This window comes from Astyanax mexicanus, chromosome 5, assembly GCF_023375975.1.
Source record: "Astyanax mexicanus isolate ESR-SI-001 chromosome 5, AstMex3_surface, whole genome shotgun sequence".
Classification (NCBI taxonomy): domain Eukaryota; kingdom Metazoa; phylum Chordata; class Actinopteri; order Characiformes; family Acestrorhamphidae; genus Astyanax; species Astyanax mexicanus.
Genome location: NC_064412.1, coordinates 4,146,789 through 4,172,497, shown reverse-complemented (window position 1 = coordinate 4,172,497; position 25,709 = coordinate 4,146,789). Strand labels below are relative to the sequence as shown.

At 37.7% G+C, this 25,709-nt stretch overlaps 1 protein-coding gene across 2 annotated transcripts in view; it reads left to right on the top strand.

Moving 5' to 3' along the window:
- Nucleotides 1-25,709, top strand: part of gnai2b (guanine nucleotide binding protein (G protein), alpha inhibiting activity polypeptide 2b) — a 112,751-nt gene that overhangs the window by 65,344 nt on the left and 21,698 nt on the right. For both annotated transcript variants that reach the window (XM_022675538.2, XM_049479501.1), the window contains exons 2-4: nt 14,349-14,391; nt 20,661-20,802; nt 22,669-22,829. In XM_022675538.2, the coding sequence (XP_022531259.2) occupies nt 14,349-14,391; nt 20,661-20,802; nt 22,669-22,829 (346 nt within the window). The remainder of the gene's footprint in view (nt 1-14,348; nt 14,392-20,660; nt 20,803-22,668; nt 22,830-25,709) is intronic.

Genomic DNA, 25,709 nt, shown 5'->3' with positions numbered 1-25,709 from the left:
CTGGTGGAGGAGAACATGATGCCAAGATGCATAAAAAAAACTGTGATTAAAAACCAACCAGGGTTATTCCACCAAATATTGATTTCTGAACTATTAAAACTTTATGAATATGAACTTGTTTTCTTTGCATTATTTGAGGTCTGAAAGTTCTGCATCTTTTTTGTTATTTCAGCCATTTCTCATTTTCTGCAAATAAATGCTCTAAATGACAATATTTCTATTTGGAATTTGGGAGAAATGTTGTCTGTAGTTTATAGAATAAAACAACAATGTTCATTTTACTCAAACATAAACCTATAAATAGCAAAATCAGAAGAAAAGCGCAGCAACTCGGTTCTGATACATCAGCTCACAGATGCAGCCTTGTGCTGATCCACATCACCCTAGGAGTAATGAGGGGAAAGAAGAGTGCCATCTACTGTACTCATCCAGAGAGAGAGAGAGAGAGCAAGGCCAATTGTGCTCTCTCAGGAGTTAGGCAGCTGATGACAAGCTGCATAACTGGGATTTGAATGGTCACGAATGGTCACAGTGGCAGTGCTTTAGCCCGCTGGATTACTCAAAGCCCCAGTATATAGACCAAAAAAAAAAAAAATAAAAATACTGTGATACACGTTTTTGATCATACCTTCCAGTACAACCAGAATGTTTAAATGATTAAATTAAAACTTAAAGTCCTGAGAACATACAGAAACTTCTAGAAATGTTAAAAACTATAATTTTTAGGTCGGAAATCTCCTATTATATTGCTGAGAGAAATTATTTAAAAGAGTGTAGTAAAGAGTCTGAAACCTCTGGGCAGTACTGTACTGTATTCTATATAAATCTGCTGTTTTTATTCTCTGTTCTCCACCTCTTCATCAATCTTCTCTATTTCTCTCTCTCTCTCTCTCTCCACACTGTCTTTCATTCCTCCCACTCCTTTTCCCTTAATAATTCCTCTTCTCTCTCTTCCACCTCCATCCACTCACATTTAATCTCGGCCTCCATTTACCTTCTTCTCCTCCCCAGTTAGCGGAGCCGTGTGTCGCTCCTCCGTCTCCTTCATTATCTTCCCTCACTTCTCCAGCTCTCTGCTTCTGTCCTGCTTGTCATTCATTCTGATCTCTCTTCACCGCGGGCATGTCTGGACCAGCCGAGCGACTGAGGTCTGATGAATGTGGATTGAAAGGAGGGCGTGATTACTGCCAGTCCATTAAACCCAGTTCAGAGAGAAGAGTGATGCAGGAATGATCTCCAACACACCATCCATCTCCATCTCTCTCCAGCCTGCTCCATCACGACCTGCATGGCGACAGCAGCTTGTGTCAGTGATTCCCCGCTAACAGGCTAAGCGCTAGCATGAGCGAGCGCTTACTCTGCTGTGTGTTAATTATCAGGAGCCGGTGGGAGCATGCACGAGAGCAGAAAACTCTATACAGAGCACTAAACCCTCTCTCCTCATTCTGCTTGATGAATTGGATTATGTAGAGTAGTCTGAGCGTGCTCAGAGAGACGGATCTCTCGGGACTATTGAACAGTGGCTCTGAATGCATCGAGCATCAAACATCAAGCTAAGTCACTTTTAGCAGCTTGTTACTGTGAATAAAAGCCATAACAGCGTCCTGCTTCAACAGCAGCTCAGATGAACTGAAGATACAGTAAATACTGTATACAGCAGTGCTGTGCAGCAAGGCCCTTCTAACCCTCCATAACTCATCCCCAACTCATCAAACCAACCACAAATCTCTAACTCATCCCCAACTCATCAATGCATCCTCAACTCCACAGCTCATCCCCAATTCATATCTGACTTCACAACTCTCTAACTCATCCCCAACTCATCAACGCATCCTCAACTCCACAGCTCATCCCCAACTCATATCTGACTTCACAACTCTCTAACTCATCCCCAACTCATCAACGCATCCTCAACTCCACAGCTCATCCCCAACTCATATCTGACTTCACAACTCTCTAACTCATCCCCAACTCATCAACGCATCCTCAACTCCACAGCTCATCCCCAACTCATATCTGACTTCACAACTCTCTAACTCATCCCCAACTCACCAACGCATCCTCAACTCTCTAACTCATCCCCAACTCATCAACGCATCCTCAACTCCACAGCTCATCCCCAACTCATATCTGACTTCACAACTCTCTAACTCATCCCCAACTCACCAACGCATCCTCAACTCTCTAACTCATCCCCAACTCATCAACGCATCCTCAACTCTCTAACTCATCCCCAACACACCAACGCATCCTCAACTCTCTTACTCATCCCCAACTCATCAACGCATCCTCAACTCTCTAACTCATCCCTACCTAATCCTAACTCACCAACTCATCGTCAACTGATCCCCAACTCTCCAACTCATCCACAACTCACCCCAACTCCCCAACTCATCGTCAACTGATCCCCATCTCTCCAACTCATCCACAACTCATTCCCAAACCATCCACAACTCTCCAAATAATCCCTAACTCTCCAGTTCATCCCCAACTCCTTAACTTATCCCCAATTCATCCCTAACCCACCCACAACTCATCCCCAATTCCCCAGCTTAACTGATCCCCAACTCCCTAACTCATTCTCAATTCCCCAACTCTTAGTAAATAGTAAAATTAGTAAAATAAATCCCTTTTGAGCAGAAATCGCCTTATAAAAATGCAGATTCAATTAGTGAGCTGAATAATTAAAGTATTTTTGCACTTTGGATATGAGAGAGATTGTTTTACTGATTGTTGGTGTTGCTTTTCCAGCATCAAACTCTGCCATTAACTCGGTTAAAAGGAACAAATCTTCAGTAAGAACCAAAGTCAGAGGGGCTGTTTCAAGGAAACATGCAAACCTGCTTTCTGATTAGTATTCACTGCAATGTGCCACTGTTCATTTGCATAAAGAGTCGCTAGATTTGCTCACGTTCACTTACAGTCAAAGACCCTCAATGAAATTTAGTGATTTCTGGCTGATGTGTCGCTTACTTTACAGTAAAAGTAAGGTTTCTGAGTGTAAAATTATGGTGTAAAAAAATGGCACTGTAAAATTACTGTGTTTAATATTTTTTACTATAATACTGTTTTTCCTAAAACTGTGACTTCTGTACCATGACAGTTTCTTATGAATACCTTTTTTGCACCGGGGAGAGAATCTTTGTGAAATATCTGTCCGATTTCTGTCAAAATTGTTAGACGATATCCCCATATGAATACGAGAAAATGACCAAAACCATGTTCTGCATGAACCTGTTCAACTACACCAGATATCTAAATCATATTTTACCCTGTGTAACATTAGGTTGTGCCCCACTCTCTCCTAAACCACTGTAATGCAGTGCAATGCAGTATAATGCAGTATAAAGCAGTATAATGCAGTGTAGTGCAGTGTAGTGCAGTGTAGTGCAGTGTAATGCAGTGTAATGCAGTTTAATGCAGTATAAAGCAGTGTAATGCAGTATAATGCAGTGTAATGGAGTGTAGTGCAGTGTAGTGCAGTGTAGTGCAGTGTAGTGCAGTGTAGTGCAGTGTAATGCAGTTTAATGCAGTATAAAGCAGTGTAATGCAGTATAATGCAGTGTAATGGAGTGTAGTGCAGTGTAGTGCAGTGTAGTGCAGTGTAGTGCAGTGTAGTGCAGTGTAGTGCAGTATAATGCAGTGTAGTGCAGTGTAGTGCAGTGTAGTGCAGTGCAATGCAGTGTAATGCAGTGCGGTGCAGTGTAATGCAGTGTAGTGCAGTATAATGCAGTGTAATGCAGTATAATGCAATGTAATGCAGTATAATGCAATGTAATGCAGTATAATCCAGTGTAATGCAGTACAATGCAGTATAATGCAGTGTAATGCAGTATGATGCAGTGTAATGCAGTGTAATGCAGTATAATCCAGTGTAATGCAGTGTAATGCAGTATAATCCAGTGTAATGCAGTGTAATGCAGTATAATCCAGTATAATGCAATGTAATGCAGTGTAATGCAGTGTAATGCAGTATAATCCAGTGTAATGCAATGTAATGCAGTGTAATGCAGTGTAATGCAGTATAATGCAACACAGCTGGATCAATCTTTTTCAGGTTCAGGCTCTCTCAGTGCACTATGTTCAGATACTCTGCAGGTACCTGCCAGAGCTCCAGGGCTGTGCGTTTATAGATGGTTCATCATGAACATGAATTATTTCACAGAACTCATTGAAACATCTCTAAGCAACGCTCTGTCTCTGTCGGCTGTGTGAATGAGGTGGACACCGTGTCCCTCTCTGTCCACTAATTGCCACGGGGGCCATTGGGGATCTCATTTAGATGCTTATTGTTGTTGATCCAAATGACACTAAACAGAAGCGGCCTGTCCCTCTGCCAGCCAAGTTCACAGAGAGGTCTTTGTGAGGCAGAACCCGGGCTTACAATCAGCCCTCTCTCCTCCTTTCTCCCTCCATCCATCACTCTTTCTCTTCAGAAGAAACCTCAGTCTGCTTTAATATTCTATAGATACGTTCAGATTTAGTCCTAATCATCTAATACAACAGTACTGATTATACAATTATATAAAAATATAATACAAATATGCCTCATTCTTTAACAGAGCTTTACACTTTTAAAAATATAAAAATAATGCTTCAAATGATGCTACAAAACAACTATTATTGGTTCCGTAAAGATATCTTAATAATCATTAAGTGAGTGAATTTAAGCCATTATTATACCTTACTACTACATAACTAGGACTGCACAATATTGAGGCAAAAAAATACATTGTGATATTTTTTTGAGCTGCAAAATATATTGCAATTTAATTTCTAACCATTTTTTTCCCAATGATATTATAAATGCAATCTGTGCAACAATGAATGGTGTTGAATAAATGTTTTTGCGTAGATATAATCAATAATTGGGTACATATCATCAATAGTGTGATTTTTTTCTTTCTTTTAAGAAGCAGAAAAGTTGTACAAATATACAGTATATTAACATTTCACAATAATAATAAAAAATAAATATATATATATATATTTATATAGCACCTTTCATACATAAATGTATGTACATACAAGAGGATGAACAGAACGCCAGTAAAATTTAGAAGAAAAAAAAAGAAACAAGTACATCAAAACAATCATTAAGTAAAATCAAAAAAAATATTAGAAAAATAAAAAGATATATAGGAATGCAATGTAAAACTACAAAAATGAAAATACATTGTGTGTGTACATTGCGATATCAATGCTAAAACAATATATTGTGCAGCCCTAATTATGTTTTAACTAATGTCTCAACATTCTTAAGCATTGGGCAACACTTTATTTGATGGTTATCTACAGTACATAGGGGCCACATAACACATTTATGAGCATTGAATAACATATTTATAAAGCCTTATTTGAATATTTATGAACAGCTAATGTATTTTTTCTCTTGAATGGATGAAATAAATGAGATTTCACTGCATAGTCAGTTTTAAAACTTTTTGAAACTGTTGAAGAAAAGGAAAACAGTTATTAAAGCATGAAAGTCCATTTCCAATGTGTTCTGAATTCTGCTTAGTGAAGGTGTAAAGAATGAAATGAAAATGTGTTAACACTAGTAGTAGTTTGAGGGGCTCAAAATCGTTCATAGAATCATGTTCCAAATAAAATGATCACAATCCTGCTTGAATTTTTGCAACAGGAGTAAAGCAGCATGAAGTTATCAAAAAGCAGTGTGTAAGACTGGTGGAGGAGAACATGATGCCAAGATGCATAAAAACTGTGATTAAAAACCAGGGTTATTCCACCAAATATTGATTTTGGACTCTTAAAACTTATTGCATTATTTGAGGTCTGAAAGCTCTGATCTTTTTTGTTATTTCAGTCATTTCTCATTTTTTGCAAATAAATGCTATAAATAACAATATTTTTATTATTTTTGTAATTTGGGAGAAATGTTGTCCGTAGTTTATAGAATAAAACTTCAATGTTCATTTTACTCAAACATAAACCTATAAATAGCAAAATCAGAGAAACTGATTCAGAAACTGAAGTGATCCCTACGTTTTTTAATGTGGCATTACTCAAAGTATCATGTGTAATGCTTATTATTATTTTTTTGAAAGCATTTGAGTTGTGTTTTTGGTTGATATGAGTTTTCCGTAATTAGATCAGGCACTTAGCTTGATTATATCGTCCCCTCACCTGAGCTCAGGTACTCACCTGCTCTCCAAAGAGTCAATTAAGTGATAAAAGAACAAAACGCCCTTTCCGTGTTCATTAATTGGTCCTGCACGGACAATAACACACCAATCACATCCAATTAAACTCTGCTTTGCCTTTTTCACTGGGCGGGGAATTGGGAATAAACAAGGTAATTGTTATTCCTAGGTGTCCTCAGAGATCAATTGTGGGCTCTGTGGTTTAGCCATTAGCAAATATTAGCATTGCAGCTTTTCTCCTCGGAGAGTCGTGTTGAACTCTTTGGGTTAACGAGTCTATTCTCTCAGGAGCAGGAGTGGAACGTAAATATTTTAGATGGAGTTTGAGGAGCACCTTTGGAGGATTGGATCCGTGTTTGTTCTTTTTTTGTTTTGGTACAGTGAGTTTTAGCAATGGGATGGAGTTAGCGTGAGTTTCGCTAGTTTCGGTAGTGTTCCATTTCATTACTCTGCAGGTACAGATACTAGGGTTTAAAATACTTTCTAGTTGTAAAATGTATTAAGGAGTGTAAAAGTACTAGTTTCAAAACTTATTAACCCTTTCACACCTGAGTTATATTCCAGTAATGGAAAAATATACAGTGAAATTGCTATTATCTGCATGTAATGCACATAAAGAATTTAATCCTTTTTTTGTAATTCAGATTTTTATTAATGATACATTACATTAGGTGTGCTTTTGCCTCAGGCGACTCTGTTTGTGGCGTGCTTGCAGAAATGGCTTCTTTCTCATCACTCTCCCATACAGCTTCTCCTTGTGCAAAGTACGCTGTATTGTTGATCAATGCACAGTGACACCATCTGCAGCGAGATGATGCTGCAGCTCTTTGGAGGTGGTCTGTTCTCACCATTCTTCTTCTCTGCCTTTCTGATATTTTTCTTGGCCTGCCACTTCTGGGCTTAACAAGAACTGTCCCTGTGGTCTTCCATTTCCTTACTATGTTCCTCACAGTGGAAACTGACAGGTTAAATCTCTGAGACAACTTTTTGTATCCTTCCCCTGAACAACTATGTTGAACAATCTTTGTTTTTAGATCATTTGAGAGTTGTTTTGATGAGCCCGTGATGCCACTCTTCAGAGGAGATTCAAACAGGAGAACAACTTGCAATTGGCCACCTTAAATACCTTTTCTCATGATTGGATACACCTGGCTATGAAGTTCAAAGCTCAATGAGGTTACCAAACCAATTTTGTGCTTCAGTAAGTCAGTAAAAAGTAGTTAGGAGTATTCAAATCAATAAAATGATAAGGGTGCCCATACTTTTGCACCGGTCAAATTTTGGTTTAATGCATATTGCACATTTTCTGTTTCTGTACAATAAACCTCATTTCAATCCTGAAATATTACTGTGTCCATCAGTTATTAGATATATCAAACTGAAATGGCTGTTGCAAACACCCAAATATTTAGAACTAAAAATGATTACGATTAATATGGGTGCCCAAACTTTTTAATATAACTGTATGTATTTGTGCTGAGTATTAAACAGATGAAAGTATTAATTCACAGGTATGTGGGTATTATTTGCCCTGTGGAACTAATAAAAATACTTTCCATAACATTGTTAACTGGCAACAACTTGTCCTTATTCAGTTCGTGCCAATTATTTTGGTAAATACGGCAGCAGGAGCCAATTTCCCATGAGGGCATGTGTACTTTACCCTCACCTCTTCTCTACTGTGTATATGGAAACAAGTTACAATTTCCAGCAGCATTTATTCCACATTCTGTATAACGAACAGATTTTTTTAAGCCATGATCATCAACAATAAAATAAATAAACACTTAAAATAGATCACTCTGTGTTTAATATACATCTATATAATATAAGTTTCATGAGTTTCATATATTGTACAGATATTGTAATCTGTATTTTCTGTTTTCTGAGTCTTGGGCTTGGCCTGGCTGCGTGTTCATATTTCTGCTCGGTGCTGTCGTGTACAAAGGTCAGGGGAAAAAGTAAACCCCATCAGAATGTAGTACACTGCGTAAAGACGTTTGAGGGGGTAATAAAAGGTAAACTATTAACTCTAACATGAACACATAAACACAGAGCTCACATGCACAGAGATCACGTGTACTCCTTTAAACTGATGTAACTTCTCTTTTAGTTCAGCAACTTTAAATGGAAATCACAAAATCACTAAATCATTAAATATAGGAGATATCAGGATAGTAGTTTGTAAAATCTCCTCTTACTGGTGTGTTTTGTCCTTTTGACAAAATGTTGTGATTTTAAGAAAGTTTCAGTTAGAAAGTAAACACTATGGCATTTACCTTTACGTAAAATGCAAAATGTTTGCACACAGTATATTTTCCGATTTTAAATAAAAATATTTAAAAAATCACAAATCTATCACAAATCTAGCATATGCCTCTTCCGATACATGTAAAATCAGACAGCTCACAGACGCAGCCTTGTGCTGATCCACATCACCCTAGGAGTGATGAGAGGAAAGAGAGAGCGCCATCTACTGTACCCACCCAGAGAGAGCAAGGCCGCCAAATTGTGCTCTCTCAGGGCTCCAGCAGCTGATGGAAGCCTCTCGCCTCTCTTTCTTTTTGCAGATATTAATCGTGTAATATTGATGTGCATATCCTCGCTATGCAAACTCTGCTGTGAGCTTTACATGCTTTCGGCTGCTCTGTTTGGCTGAAGGTGGAGTTTGGCTTTGTGCTGGAGGATGAATTAGTGTTCGGTTGGGTCTTGCTGTTCAGATTCACCAGATGGCCGTGAAGGAGGGGGTAGATTTCTCACACTGACTGAGAAAAAGGACTGCCAACGCTATTGTGCAGCCAGCGAGTTTCTCTCTCTCTCTTTCTCTCTCTCTCTCCACATCGTCATCTCTCCGTTTGCACTGAATCATGCTCTGGGTGTGGAGATGAAGTCTAGTTTATGAGAGATGCTTTATCTCCAGCCCGTCTCGTTAAGCTGCTCTGTCTCTTCCCTCCTGCAGTTTGTTTTCTCTGAGTCTCTGAATTATTTCTGTATTACCGTGTGCATACCGATGCTGTTCTCTCTTCTTTTTAATATCGATCTTTCTCCTCGTTCTGCACTGATCACAAACATTTAAAACCAGATTTCTGTCTTGTCTGACTTTCCTTCGCCTGAGTTTCTTAAAGATAGATACAGAAACACAGTTAGCACTGTTTATTAGCTCTTAAGCTAAAGCAAAATCTTATCAGCCTGAATGAAATTACTGAAATAAAACACATAGAGGGCTCTATGTAATGCACTGGTCAATTGCGGACCGTGCAGCAGGATTTAGGGCGTGTCAGTGTGTCTTTGGTATTGTGAGTGCGTAAGAAATATGCATTATGCAGATAAAAATGTGCAAAAGGCATTTACTAATTCTCTTAAATCATCATGGGTGTCTTTAATTTTGGGTGTAGCATGGAATAAACCAATCAGTGTTCCAGTTTTCATTCCCTTTAAGAGGCAGGTGAGCCCTGAATAAACTTGTTCATTCAATGCAGAATTCATATCTTAACAGCCAACAAGTTTATAAACCAATGAAACAGTAAATTAGCCCTGCCCACTGCAAAAAAAGGGAAAAACAGTAGTACTAAAGGAAGCCATTGAGGCAAAGTAACAGCTATTTTTTTTACTAATTTAATATGTTTTAGATGTTTTTTACTGTTTTTGGATGGTTTATAAAATAAGAAGGTCAATGTAAAATATAAAACATTCTACACAGGGTTCTACTGCAATGGAATTATATATATATATATATATATATATATATATATATATAATTTGATTTATTTGCTATATAGATTTTATAGTAGAATATTATTGCATTACAGACAGAAAACAGCATTCTTGCATTTTTTTTTTTTAATCACTGGAGATAATTCAGCTCTGAAAGGGTTAATACGGCGTATTGTATGTGAATTTTCACATGTTATAGTGCGTGTAGAACAAGTTGTGTATAAATATATATATATATATATTTCTCTATCCGCTCTTTTTAGGTATGTAATTATGGCTGTGATCATTTTGACTACTATAAAACCCTTATTTATATTTTATTATAAGGAAATATTCCGGTATATTAACTGATTTTTTTACTCATGTAATTACATAACCTGTACTCCTGTAATTCACTTGTAACAATAAGTACTTCATCTGTAATTACACTGTTATTACATGATGGTTAAAGTGTAATTACACAGTTATTAGAGACACTTTATAAAGTGTTGACTCATTCCAGTTCTACACTTCTTTATTACATTTCATTCCCACCCTGTATTTCCTTAACCCTCTCTCTCTCCTTCTTTTTATTCTTTCTTTTCTTTTTATCTCTCTTCTCTGTTCCTCTGTTGCTGTGAGGAGGTGAGGAGAGAGGGATGATGGGTGTGGTGCTGGGTGAGGGTGAGACAGGTCTGTCTGATGCTCTGTGTTGTTTGCAGTGTGAGTGATGAGCTGGGCTGATACACAGTGACACAGCAGGGACAGCAGGACACCAGGGATCAACCCACAAAAGCCCTCTTTTACTTCTCTCTCTTTCTCTCTCTTTCTCTCTCTCTCTCTCTCTCTCTCTCTCTATTTACTTCTCTCTTTCCTTCTCTTTCTCTCTCTCCTTCTTTCACTCCTTTAACTTTTTCTCCAAAATAAATGAATGAAAATAAAAACAGCATCCAACTATACCAGTGTATATACAAATATATATATGTTAAAAGCAATATATAAAATATGTATATGATTTAAAATTTAAAATAACATTAATATCTCACTCTTTCTCTCTATGTTTCTCTCATTGTTTCTCTCGCTTTCTCTAACTTTCTCTCTTGCTCTCTATTTCACTCTCTTTCTCCCTCTTTTATTTCTCTCTATTTCTATTACTCTTTCTCTTCCTCTCTCATTCATTCTCTCTCTCACACCGTTTCTCTCTCTCTCTCTCATTTTCTCTCTTTCTTTCTCTCACTTTATATCTTTCTCTTTTTCTCTTTCACTCTCTCACTCAATCTCTCTTTCACATTCTCAGTCTCCCTCTTTTCCACCCCTCTCGCCCTTTTCCCTCACTCTCTCTCTGTCTCTCTCTCTCTCTCTCTTTCTCACTCTTTCTCTTACTCTCATTATTTCTCTTATTCTTGTTATTTCTCTCTCTCTCTGTCACACCTTACTTATAGGTGCGGGTAGTTGTGCCGAAAAAAGGTTGTGGGTTGAATGAAAAAATGATGGCAACTGCAGTAGCACATCCAGTGCAAGTGATTTTATTTGGTGAAGGTGCACAAATGCAGAAAAATACCAAAAGAAAACAAAAAAAGAATACCAAAAGAAAACAAAAAAAGAAAACAAAATCTATTTACAAAAATTTACATAAGGAATCAACATATTCCTTAAGTCGTACATTGGTTCACACGACAACCAACCATACCATATCTCAACCTTAACCATCTTCTATCCAACATGAAATGAGGCCTTAAATAGGCCACCACTGGTCTACCCAACCCAGCCAAAACCAACATATTTTCCATTGCAGGGGGATACAATTATAAACAAAACAAACAATAAATCAAATTAACAGACAATGGAAAAATACATTCTCAAAATAATCATTATTCATGTCATAGGCCGCAATCCAATATAATAAACATGAAAATAAGAAAAGGAAAGAATAATTAAAATATTTAAAATCCCTAAAGAACCCCCTCAAAATGGTATGGCCCAAAATGGGCCCAGTGAGCATGCCCCCAATTTTGCTCAGGCCCTATATAAGGGCAGCTAAAACAATTGTAGGGCCCTTTGCCAGACCAGGAAGAGAGTACAGGTGAGTGTATGAAATGCAAAAATTGTACCGGCAGCTATTAAAACAGAAATGTGTTCCCAGTAGCATACTTTTAACTGTAAAATATGTTAAATGTACCAAGCTAGCAGAATGTTAAACTTTTAAAAGAGGGAATTAGTATTAAATGGAAAAAATAGCTGTGAATGTGTATGCACTGAAAAAATTACAGCAGGGACAGAACAGGGCTGAAAACTAATTTGTTTGTTCTGTCACATCACCCTCCACCCCTCCTGTGTATTCCCCCTCTGAGTCCATTGTGTCCCACGGTTCATCTGTGTCTGATCCTGTAAAAGGAGCTTTGGTCTTTACAGGAACCACCTTCTGTGAACGAAGACCAGTTCTCTTCGGCACCTTCACTGTCCTGCGTGTTGCCATCCCACCACTGCCACCATCTGTCACACCTTACTTATACCTTACTTATGTCACACTCTCTCTTTGTTTCACTGTTTCTCTCTCACTCTGTCTCTTTCTCTTTTTCTCTTTCACTCTCATTTTCTTTCACTGTCTCTCTATCACACTATCTCTTTATCTCTTTCTCTCTCTCTTTCTCTCTCTCTCTCACACACACACTCTTTCTTTCTCTCACAGTCTCTCTCTCTCCCTCTCTCTCTCTCTTTCTTTTTTTACATTTATTACACTACAGGAATAAGAGAAAGAGAAAAAGAAGAGAAGAGAGAGTTCATATTATTTTGGGTTGGAGTTCAGGCATCTTCAGCTTGTCATAGAAAGTGTGTCCCCCTCTCCTATAGTAGAGTCGCTTTCTACTCCACCCCAAAGTAATCTGAGCTCTCTCGTCTCTTATTCTGAGTAGCTGACATAAGCTGATAAACATTAACTGTAAACTGCTAAATATTGATTTTAACCTATTTTTAAAGCTGTTTTTAAGTTTTCTTTAGTCCTGTATTGTAGATTCACAGTAGCAGGTCAGTCAGTGCCACACTGAGCGAATAAGAAAAGTAATTTCCAGTAGTTCAGTGAACGGCGGCCGAGGCCGTGTCTGGTGTCAGTGTGAAGCTGTGTGTTGACTCAGTTCTCTGTCCTGAACGCTGTGTTGTTATTTCCACTGTGTGGAAGCCTGATGTGCTCAGATATGGACGAGATTAAAACACTCCCTCGTTTAAACAAGCAGCGTATTTGTCTCGATTCTCCAAAACACAGGAAAACAATCAGATTCCTTACCAACTGTGTTTACAGTGAGGGCGAGTCCAATAATAGAGTGTGGTTTAGATTTAGAGTCATATTACAGTAAAATACTGTAAAATCCTATAATATTTTCTACTGCCTCAGTCCACTTTATTCCTTCCCTTCTGATACCACTTCTGTATCTCTTAGCTTGTCAACAAATGCATGTGTACAGCTCTCCATGGAGTGGTGCTTAAAGTGTGATTTGTATTTATGACAGTGGTGTAAAAGTGACGTATACTCACTTACTGTAGGAGGAGCCTGTGAGTGGAAAATTGAACAACAATACAGAAATAATTCTGCTTTAATGTGGAACGTTTTGATTTAGTGGACGAAAAAAAGAATCAGGTCTAACAATTTTTATAAATATATATATTTTTATTTCAATGAAGTTACAAAGAGGGTTTATCACAGCCTGCTTTAAATATCCATCAGATATTTAGCCAATCAGAACAAAGGTCATTTATTTTTATGTATAAGATACAAGTATTATTACTCAATCTCACAGTCTTGATATTTTTTAATACCATGGTGAAGAACAGGCAGTTTTAATTGTAATGAAGGAAGAAAGGTCAATAGATGGTCATGTAAAAAATGAATTGAATGAAAATACAAAAAAAAACAATATATAAAGGTGGGAAATATGAAGATATTTTATTGTATCAGTTAAGGAACAACATAGCATTACACATTTAGCAGGCCTCTTCACTGTCTGTTTTTAAAACTAGTCTTAAAACACATTTTTATTCATTGTCTTTTATACTTTCTTTATTATTGTAGTTTTAGTTTTACTATTTTATTTGTTTTCTTAATAACATTTACTCTTTTATTTTTATCCTATTGTTTAAGTGTTTGTTTTAATGTTTTATAATTATCTATCTACAGCACTTTGTTTTAGCTGTTGTAGTTTTTAAAGTGCTTTAAAATTAAAGAGTTAAGTAAAGTTGAGTTGAGTATCATTATCAGATTTTTCGGGAAAACACTGCACTGACTTTGGACTTGATAAAACACAGTGCATCAACACCAGCAGATGACATGTCTCTCAGAGTGTGATTTGTATTTATGACGGTGGAGTAAAAGTGACGTATACTCCGCTACTGTAGGGGGAGCCCAGGAGCAAAAATTGCAACAAAAAGACCCAAAAAAATCTGCTTTAATGTGAAGCGTAAAAACTTTCATTGATTCAGTTTCTGTTCTTGTCTCTGCAGGTGCTGGTGAATCTGGGAAAAGCACCATTGTAAAGCAGATGAAGTGAGTTAAAGAGTTTTTTTATATCTCTCTTTTTTTTACCTCTATTCTACTCTATATCTGTATGCCTTTCATGAAGCATTTAATATAAAATAATTAAGGTCAGTTAGAACCTAAGGTCAGTTTTCCAGTTTAATTTAATGAGCTCTGTGTTGCTTAAAGAAATTTTATATTGTTTTATATTGAAAAATATAACATTTATTGAATTGGTTGACATATAGTAGCCGTCTTTTTTTGAAAAACAACCACATTTACCAGATTTTTACTCTTAATCATCCATGATAGGGCTTGTTTTTGATATGTTTGTTATTCTTTAAATATGCAGTAACTCCTGATCCACGTATTTTCAGATATTTTTTAAACATATTCAATTCTTTCCAGTTTCATCAGCATTTTTCAAAAACTCACCATCTCCATATGATATGAAAACACAAAAGATAATCCTTAAATACTTTTGTCTGCATGCTAGCTCATCATGCGAGTGCTACAACTCCAAAAAGTTGGGTGTCAAACTTAGTTAAAACAGTGTAACGGCCAACTCCGACCTAAATACAGCACAGAAGCTGAACCACATCGTATAAAACAAAGATTACCATAACTCCATCTCTTTCTCTCTCTTTCTCTCGTATCTTTTAGCTTGTCAACAAATGTATGTGTACAGCCAGCTCTCCATTAAGGGGCTCTCAAAATGTGATTTGTATTTAAACTCTTTTTAAATTGACTTCCATTGAAAGTTTACAAGTGTTTTTCTCTCTCGTGTAAAGTTGCTGTTTTGGATATACATGTTCTTCATTGGACAGTGACGATATATATACTACTAGGGTAGCACAATTAGAACTGCATGTTCTAAATGCTATAATGTGATTTTTTTTTTCAAATTAACTTTGATGCTCTTTTATAGGAGGAAAAGGTAATTTTATTACTGAAACCAGTTCAGTTTTTTTTTTCTCTAAACACAATGATTCCTTTAAGTAAAAGAGCTCTGCTGCTCCTTTGTTGTTGTTTGGCCTCAGTGTTCTATGATTGACATCAAAGGAGAGATACTGCGCTCCAGTGTTTTATAGCATCTCATCGCTTATCTCTGGCCAGCGTTTCATTTCCTTTGTAGACCTGCGGTGCCAGACACAGCACCAGCGCACCCTTATCAGTCTGCTTTTAGCCAAATGTGACTCAATCTGCTCATGATTAATGAACACCGTCTCCTAATGACTCCTAAAGCTGTCCTAGTTTTAATGCAGTTCTGCCGGACTCTGCTGGAGCTCTTACTGATTTTTAAGGTGCTGATTTGTTTGTTCTGAGCAGAAAAGATAAGGAAAAAATATGATATCTGATATAAATGATATATATATATATATATATATATATATATATATATATATATATATATATATATATATATATATATCATTACTTCTAATAATAATAATAATAGTGATACAATGATAATAACAATGATAAATGATAATAGCATTGTTTAGTGTTGACCATTTATACACACTCACCGTGCAATCGTGCATCATGCAATCGTATTTTTTCGCATTATAAGGCGCATTATGCAACACTAGTAAGGAACAGGGGTGCCGCCATATTTCCTTCTAATTCAGCAGGTCTTGCTGCTAAAGTAAAACTAGACTAAGTAAAGTAAAACCGTAATCCTTAAAAATAAAATAAAAAAAATTAAAGTCAAACGAACACTGGATGTTAATCTACACAGATTTCTCTTCTGAAAATTGTTTATTTCAGTTTATTTATAATAAGCTTAGATTACCAGATTTCCACTAATGCCACCCGACAGTGCCACTCTGAGGAACCCTGAGCGTTCCTAATGCTAATGCTGCTCTAGCAGTGCTAGCCGGGGTTAGCGGCAAGCTACAAGCCAATAGTACTCTACTCTGAACAGCAAAAGAGCTAGCGCTTAGTGAGGTTTGCGGCTAATGCTAATGCTGCTCCAGCAGTGCTGGACAGGGCTGCTGCCAAAAGCAAGAATCAATGAACCCAATCTGTCTTATGGCAATAATTTAGGTTAGTGGTTCAGATTAGTTGTTTAAACTTATAATTATAATATTACTTTTTTGACACACATAATGACATTGATATGTGTAGACTTATTAATATTTTTAATAAATAAATTTAGTTCCTATTGAATTATGCACTTAATTTCCACTTGGAAACATTGCAAGCACCAAAACATTCATCTATCCATCAGGAATCAGCTGAAAGGGTTTGTTGTCTGAAATCATATTTTTCTATAAGCCGTTTGGATGCTCCTCCCTTATTCTGATTTTACAATAAGTACCACTCTTGCTCTGCCCCTCACCTGCAAACCCTCACCAGAACCCCACCCAAAAAAACAGTTAAAGATTTTCCATTTCTATCATTTTTGTTGAGAACTTCAGACATTACACAATTTAGGATTAGCCAGCAGACTTCTTCTGAGGGAGGGATCTGTACCCTCTTTCAAATAATTTTGATGAATTTTGCGCTTCTTTCAGCTAGATTAGATTTAGGTTTTGCCATTTAGCACAAGCTGACACTAACGTGGTAAACTTTTAACGTAAACAAGGCATGTTCAGAAACAGCTTATTTGCATAAAAGTGTCAGAGCCCTTAAATGGCTCATTCTGAAAGTGAGATCTTTATGTTTATCTGAGTAAAATACTCTAACTGTGTCCCCCGTTAAATCAAAGCCAACCCTCTGGACGGGAGAAATAATAACAGCGTGACGCTGCAGAGCTCCAAACAGCTTGTACTGAAACCAGCACTCTGTTCTTTTCATTAAAACGCTGAAAATAACAGAATCGTTTCCACTCTTTCCACAGGATGTTATTAATGCAGTGCCATCCAGATTAGCTGAAAGCCTGAAAAAGAGTGCAGCTGAATAAAGCTCTGCTATAATCAACATTAATTCCTGTGCTCTGTGCTGTAAAGTCTGTACATTCCAATAAAATAATAATAATTGTGAGGTCATTCAACCAATAATACACGAGAGGGAGTGCTATAACATGTAATATTGGCACTGCTGTGCTTGAGTACTGTAGATCAGAACAGCAGTACAAATATTACACATTATAGCACAAACCTCCAGTGTAAAACTAAAACTAAGAGTCCAATCATGTTAATCTGAGCTAAAGGCTAAAGCTGTTTCCATGTGGGTCAGCCAGACGTCTTCCTGTAGCAGTTTTCTCCAGTTTCCCAGAGTCTTTTGAAGCTCACAGTGGATCAACACCAGCAGATGACATGTCTCTCCAAACCATCACTGATCATCCGTAAATTTTACATTTCATTTAGAAAAAAATCAAGGGATCAGAGTCTGGAGGAAGAGTGGAGAGACACACAGTCCAAACTGCTCGAGATCTAGTGTGAAGTTTCCACCAATCAATGATGGTTTGGAGAGACATGTCATCTGCTGGTGTAGATCCACTGTGTTTTATTATCAAGTCTAAAGTCAGTGCAGTTTTGTTTTCCCACAAAATCTTACAGCACTTCATGCTTCTTCCCTCTGCTACTGACAACTTTTATGGAGATGCGGATTTCATTTTCCAGCAGGACTTGGCACACTGCCCACACTGCCAAAAGTATGGTAAAAAATGGTCTTACAGTATATAATATTCTAATTTTCTGAGAAAAAGATTTTTTGGAACATTTTGAACTGAATTAAAGTGAAATAAAGTCACTTTTCACTTTTTTAGAAGCATAACATGGCAGCATAACTTCATCAAGATCAGTTTCTAATAAAATATGTCTCTTTTACAGAAATATATACACAGTATATAAATATATACAGTACAGGCCAAAAGTTTGGACACACCTTCTCTTTTTTAGTGCGTTTTCTTCTTTATTTTCATGACTATTTACATTGTAGATTCTCACTGAAGCATCAGAACTATGAATGAACACATGTGGAGTTTTATGTACTTAATAAAAAAAGGTGAAATAACTGAAAACATGTTTTATATTCTAGTTTCTTCAAAATAGCCACCCTTTGCTCTGATTACTGCTTTGCACACTCTTGGCATCATTCTCTCAAAGAGCTTCTTTAAGAGGTGGCCACCTGAAATGAAAAGTTTTCCTTCTTGAAGGAAGGAGTTCCCAGAGGTGTTTATTAGCACTTGTTGCCCCTTTGCCTTCTTCACTCTGTGCTCCAGCTCACCCCAAACCATCTGGATTGGGTTCAGGTCCGGTGACTGTGGAGGTTCAGCTCATTTTTTATTAAGTACATAAAACTCCACATGAGTTCATTCATAGTTTTGATGCTTCAGTGAGAATCTACAATGTAAAAAGTCATGAAAATAAAGAAAACGCATTGAAAAAGAGAAGGTGTGTCCAAACTTTTGGCCTGTACTGTATATATACTAAAATATTAAACAGTGAGCATTTGATTTCATTAAAAGCACTATAGTAATAAAGGATAGTTCCTTCATTTGCTGCAGAACAGCTCTAGTTCTCAGCTCTAGGCATGTTTTGGTGCCGTCGTCAGCATTAATATAAAATATACGCTGCATTGCGAGGTCTTGGCGAGCCGTTCCTGAGCTTGTTTGAAAAGTGTACCCTCTCTCCCTCTCTGATTAATGTGTGTTTGAGTGCCTGGGGTATTACTTTCAATGCAATTGAAAGACTGTGATTACACAGGGACACACATAGACACACAGCTGAGCACACACACACACAGTTACACACATGCACGGCCTTGAATGGTTTAATAATTCACATTTCTCTGGGGCGCTCGGGCTCCAGATCCATTTTTCATGAGCCAGTGCAGTGGCGAGTTCCAAAGCCGAGTTATTACACAGCGAAAAATAGAAAAGCAGCTCAAACAGACACATAACTCCCCCTGTGTTCACTTTAGGCCAAATAAAAATCTTACAGGGGTAAAACAAGAAGAGCTAAGTGCTGGTTCATTTTTGTCCTAATGCTGCAGTTATATAATGGATAACATATAATGATAAAGATTGGAAGACTGGCCAGTGAAGTGGGTTAAAGGGAAAGTTCAGCAAATAACCCAATACAGTAATGTAAAAAAAAAAAACATAGCTTAAGATAGGGCACATGTGTTTTTCAAGTATTTAAATGCAGAAACACATATTGAGCCCTATCTCACACAGTGCAAAAGGTGCATGCTGACGCTCATTGTCTATTTTCACATATTCCGCCTGTGTCATTTAAATAGCAATGGTGCTTATATATATACAGCTCTGGGAAACAAATAGGTAACACTTTACTTGGATGGTCCATTTGATGGCCTATTTGATGCCCAACTAACATTCAACTACATGTCTATTAAATGCAAATGAACTAAATGGTGAAAGTAAATGATTCTCTATTGAATAAAACCCTACATTCAACTCTAACCCAAACACTTATCTTAATATTTTAGGATTGGGTTTAGGGTTAGATTTTAAGTTTAGATTAAGTTTGGTGTAGGGTTTGATTTTATGGTTGATTAAGGGTTAAGATTAGGGTTAGGTGTAGGGTTAGATTTTAGGGTAGATTAAGGGTTAAGGTTAGGGTTAGGTGTAGGGTTAGATTTTAGGGTAGATTAAGGGTTAAGGTTAGGGTTAGGTGTAGGGTTAGATTTTAGGGTAGATTAAGGGTTAAGGTTAGGGTTAGGTGTAGGGTTAGATTTTAGGCTTGATTAAGGGTTAAGGTTAGGGTTAGGTGTAGGGTTAGATTTTATGGTTGATTAAGGGTTAAAGTTAGGGTTAGGTGTAGGGTTAGATTTTAGGCTTGATTAAGGGTTAAGGTTAGGGTTAGGTGTAGGGTTAGATTTTATGGTTGATTATGGGTTAAGGTTAGGGTTAGGTGTAGGGTTTGATTTTATGGTTGATTAAGGGTTAAGGTTAGGGTCAGGTGTAGGGTTTGATTTTAGGGTTTTGTAGTGTGAACCTTAAAGCATTAAAGTCTTTAATCAATAGATTTAGTCACAGATTACTTATAGTTTGGACGTTTGACAAAGCTGGATATTTGCTTAAGCTCTGGATCAGTTCCAGCACACATCTACTGTATCTACCGTATCTCTCAAACTGCTGATTAAGCCTCTCTCAGACTGAGCTCCAGAAATCTGCAGTTCTTTAAACCTCGAGTGGTGCTCCATCCTAATCTGGCAGAGCACTCAGATCAATTCTGCCTCTCCCTGACTCCCATTAGAGAAACATCCACCTACAGTATTGAACAAAGAGCCGTATCTCTCTCATCTTTTAAGACTTTACTTTCTTTTGCTTCGCAAGATAAAAGCACCACTTATTCAGTGTCTTCTATAAACTTGTTGTGTTTCAGGATCATCCACGAGGACGGATACTCAGAAGACGAGTGTAAGCAGTACAGAGCTGTGGTCTACAGCAACACCATCCAGTCCATCATGGCCATCATCAAAGCCATGGGAAACCTCAAGATCGAGTACAGTGACACATCGAGAGCGGTACGAATCACACAATATATATATATATATATATATACAGCTCTGGAAAAACATAAAGACCACTTTTAAAACCTCTGAAATATAATCAAGAGGAAGATGGATGATCACAAGCCATCAAACCACCAAACTGAACTGCTTAAGTTTCTGCAGTTTACTGCAGGAGTAAAGCAGCATAAAGTTATCCAAAAGCAGTGTGTAAGACTGGTGGAGGAGAACATGATGCCAAGATGCATGAAAACTGTGATTAAAAACCACCAGGGTTATTCCACCAAATATTGATTTCTGAACTCTTATATCTGTATGAATATGAACTTGTTTTCTTTGCATTATTTGAGGTCTGAAAGCTCTGCATCTTTTTTTGTGATTTCAGTCATTTCTCATTTTCTGCAAAAAAAATGCTCGAAATGACAATATTTTTATTTGGAATTTGGGAGAAATGTTGTCTGTAGTTTATAGAATAAAACAACAATGTTCATTTTACTCAAACATAAACCTACAAATAGCAAAATCAGAGAAACTCATTCAGAAACTGAAGTGCTCTCTTATTTATTTTTATTTTTTTACAGGGCTGTATGTATATATACAGTTTATATCTATACTATATTTATCTTACACCCTGTGCAAGGTGCATTTTGAAGCTCATTGCTATCTTACACCCCACCAACAGTCTATTTTTACACCTTCCACCTGCATAATTTAAATATCAACAGAGCTTCTGAATATATCTACACTGATGGTTGGGTGGTCTGGAAATGAGGTGTGTTCAGGTAAATTTCTGGTGTATTGCTATCTCTATCTTGGCAACAGAAAACACAGGTGCTCCACTGAATACTGAATACAACCTAGACAGTCATTAACAATCAGATGTGCATTGCTATCAAACACACATGAACACACAGCAGCACAAACCCAACTTTTACATTGATAATAAACAGAATCACAGTGTGAACCAGCATCTCAGTTTCCTCTGCTGAGAAGCGTTTTTTGGACACGTCCAGGTAGCTGCACCGTTAACATAGCAATCTGCCAAAATCAGAGCGCACCTGACTCTTAAAGGGAATGATGAGAAGGTGACATGCTGACTGGTTTGTTTCATGTTACGCCCAAAATTAAACACACCCATGATTAATTAAGATGATTAGTATATGCCTTTTGCTCATTTTGAGCCCTGCAAGGTGTACTTTTCCCATTGTTATGATAGCAAAGACACACTGAGATGCCCTAAATCAAGCTGCACAGTGCATAGCTCGCCTATATATTTCGCTAAAATAGGGTGCTCAGGGTTTTGATGATTTGCTTTAGTACAAATCATGATAACAGTCACCTGTTGACATCACCTGCTTATTATATGTGTGTATATATATGTATATATATATATATATATATATATATACAGTATATATACTTTTTTACTATTAATAATTAGTTCATCCCATTTTTTTGCAATGTGTTTTAGGCCTGAAGTGCATTGTATAGACATACAGTATTAATATTAACAAACGAAGTTGAGCAGACATGACATTACATATCTTGGGTTCATGCTATAAATGTAAGATAGCATTTATATACTGTATATTTTATACTTTTCTGATTTGGGGTTGTGTATAACATCATGGTTTGAGCTTCTGGTTCTGAGTCACTTTTACCCCAAACGTGCCAACCTGAGTTAGATGATGTTCATCTGCTTGACTGAGAATTACTACTGTTCTGACCACAAAACACCAAATATATCCCACAAATATATCCCACGACAATCCAGAACAAGTTAATTCCAGCCCTTTCTTCCTTTAACTAAATAAACTGCCCTAATTTTGGAATTGTCTTTTAGTAAACTCTCTGTGTGTGTGTGTGTGTGTGTGTGTGTAGGATGATGCACGGCAGCTCTTTGCACTGTCTGCAGCAGCAGAAGAGCAGGGAATCCTCCCAGACGATTTATCCAACGTGATCCGCAGACTGTGGGCCGACAGCGGGGTGCAGGGCTGCTTCGGCCGCTCCCGAGAGTACCAGCTCAATGACTCTGCAGCTTAGTGAGTACACACACACACACACACACACACTTTTTTGCATGCTTTTGTATTTCCACTTGGGTCTGGACTGCCCCTATAAACACTCCAAACACCAAAGAATGCCTTTATCCATTTTCTGTGAATCAGCTAAAAGAGTTTGGTGTCAGGATTCATTTGTTCTATGAGTCGTTTGGTCAGTACAAAGTAGGATTAGCCAGCAGACTTCGTCTGAGGGAGGGATCTGTGCCATAATGTTCCTCTAGGGGCTCAGAGTGATCGCTTGCCATCAGCTGCCGGAGCCCTGAGAGATCACAATTATCCTTGCTCTCTCTGGGTGGGTACAGTAGATGGCACTCTTTCCCCACATCACTCCTAGGGTGATGTCGATCAGCACAAGGCTGCGTCTGTGAGCTGATGTATCAGAGCAATGGGGCATGAGCAGTCTTCACCCTCCTGGTGTTGTGGCATCACTAGTGATGGGGATATACAGCTGAGAAGCAGTATGCCTAAATAATGTGCTTTCATCACAGTTAAGATTGAACTAGCTTGTCCTTTTTTTGCCATTTTACATATGCTAACACTAATATGTGAGAAACATTAAGTGGGGCGTGGATAGTAACAGCTTATTTGCATAAAGGTGGCAGAGCCCTTAAATGGCTCATTCTGAAAGGCACTGAAACTACTGACTTAAGGAGTTTAGAGCATAGACTGTATATAAAGATGGACGCCGTGTCGCCGTTCCCATTCATTCAATGAAAATGAAGCCAAAATCTTCCGCCATTTTGGCGATTCAGAGACCAGAGTCTGCGCAGTAGAGACCAGAGGAGGGAGAAAGGCTGTGGAGAGACCGCCTACTCATTTAAATAACCCCGCCCCTGAGTGCTGCCTCGCGGTCACAGACTGCAGAGCGGGGCGGAGCGGAGCTGACGGTCTGTTAATGGTCCCGCCCATAACCAGCTCTTTTACCATAACCACACCTTTTTTGAATAGAGCTGAATAAAGTTTTAAAAACCGAATTCTGTGGGGATATAGTAATTTGACAATATAAGCAGAGGTTACACTAGCTGCTGCATTTAAATAATGGAGGTAGAATTACAGTATATTAGAAAAAAACGTGATTGAAAGTTGTCTGTTTTGCCATTGAAACCTATGGGGATGGGTGGAGTTACACAGGTTTCTGCAGCCGAACAGCAGGGGGCGCCCGACCTGTGGTGGCTTCACTTTTAAGAGACGATGCTCTGTCCAGCTATATACAGTCTATGGTTTAGAGTACCTATGTTTCAATAAATATCTTATTATGTGATAACAAGTATTGATAATGTATCACAAACGAAAACAATGCATTAAATTGTGATATCGATATTTTGTCCCAACCCTAACACACACACACACACACACACACTCATACACACACATAAGCTGGTCATTACAGTGGGCCAGTATCATACAGTGAGTTCTCTGGCGTGTGTTAGCTCTCCATCTGTTGTTGTTAGCAGGAAGGTGTGCTGTCTGCAGTGAGGTCACCTCACACACTCACGATATTCAGACACACACACTCTCACTCAGGCCTTTAGTGAGCACAGCACACTGGTGATACTGCAGAAAGAGTGAACGTTTAGTTAGAACTTTATAAATAAGTGAATTTGAACAGATAGCAGTTAGATATGGACTATAAACTGTTAGCATTGTGGTTACTGTGTGCTGTAAAATACAGTATGTTAAATCTATATTGTTGAATTGGTTGAATTTGGTTTGGATTATATTATTATTTTAATTAAATGCTGGTTTTAACAACGTACTTAAACAGAATTAGGACTTTTGAGTGGTAGCTTTATACTCTATACAAACAAAAGCATGCAACAACTACAATTAATTAGATTTTTTTTTCCCCATCTGAGTCTCTTAGGGCGTTTTCACACCTGTAGTTCGTTTCTCTGGTCCAAATCAGTTGATGAGTTAGTTTACTTGGAGCGTTTTCTCCCTCTGTTTAGTTTGGTTTCACACAGGCATAAATGTAAACGCACCAAAATGCGCATCAATAAACCACGCGAGCAGCCTGTGTCCTCTGATTGGTCAGAGCGTGGTCTGGCGTGGAAGTAAATATACATATACAAAAAGTAAATATAGCGAGAAGATTCTGTGTTCCAGCGCATATATGTGTTTTTACACTGAACGTTGAAACATTGCGCTTTTAAACATAGCGTTTCTACGTGCAGCGCAGATGTAAACATAGTAAACAGAGTCACGCGGCTGTGAGCAGTGAATGCAGTGCAGTTCTTAGCTGTGGTAATTAGCGTTATCGGGCTAATATATCAGTTTAAACTGCGTCTTATCAGCCGTTTAGCTCAAATAAATGGACTATATTTAATAGCTGGATCTGATCGAGACCGGATCACGTTCTCACCACAAGCAAACTGCTCCAGAATTCGTTTGGTACCGGACCGAGACCACCTCCTCTAGCTGGTCTCGGTCCGTTTTTTTTTTTTTTATCCGCACCCGAGTGGGATTACTGTTTTCACACCTGCTCAATCGAACCGCACTAAAGTTACAAACAGACCAGAGTTCGTTTAAACCGGACCAAATAGTGCTGGTGTGAAAACCCCCTTAAAGGAGAAATCTGGTATAAAATTACCTTGGTTTGTAGTGAATCATGATAACGAGTATGAACTTTTGTTGAAAAGTTCAAACAAACAAACAAACTGTGCAGAGACTGTGAAAAAAGTCTAAAAGAGGCTCGTACAAAGTACTTTCCCTCCAAGGAAATTATAAGAGAAACACAGAGAAAAAAAGTAATGATAATTGTAATATTAATATGTAATATTAATATGTAGCATATCTTTAGTATTTAGATTGGTTACAGTGAGTGTAGATATGTTTTTAGCTGTTTTTTGAAACTAATGA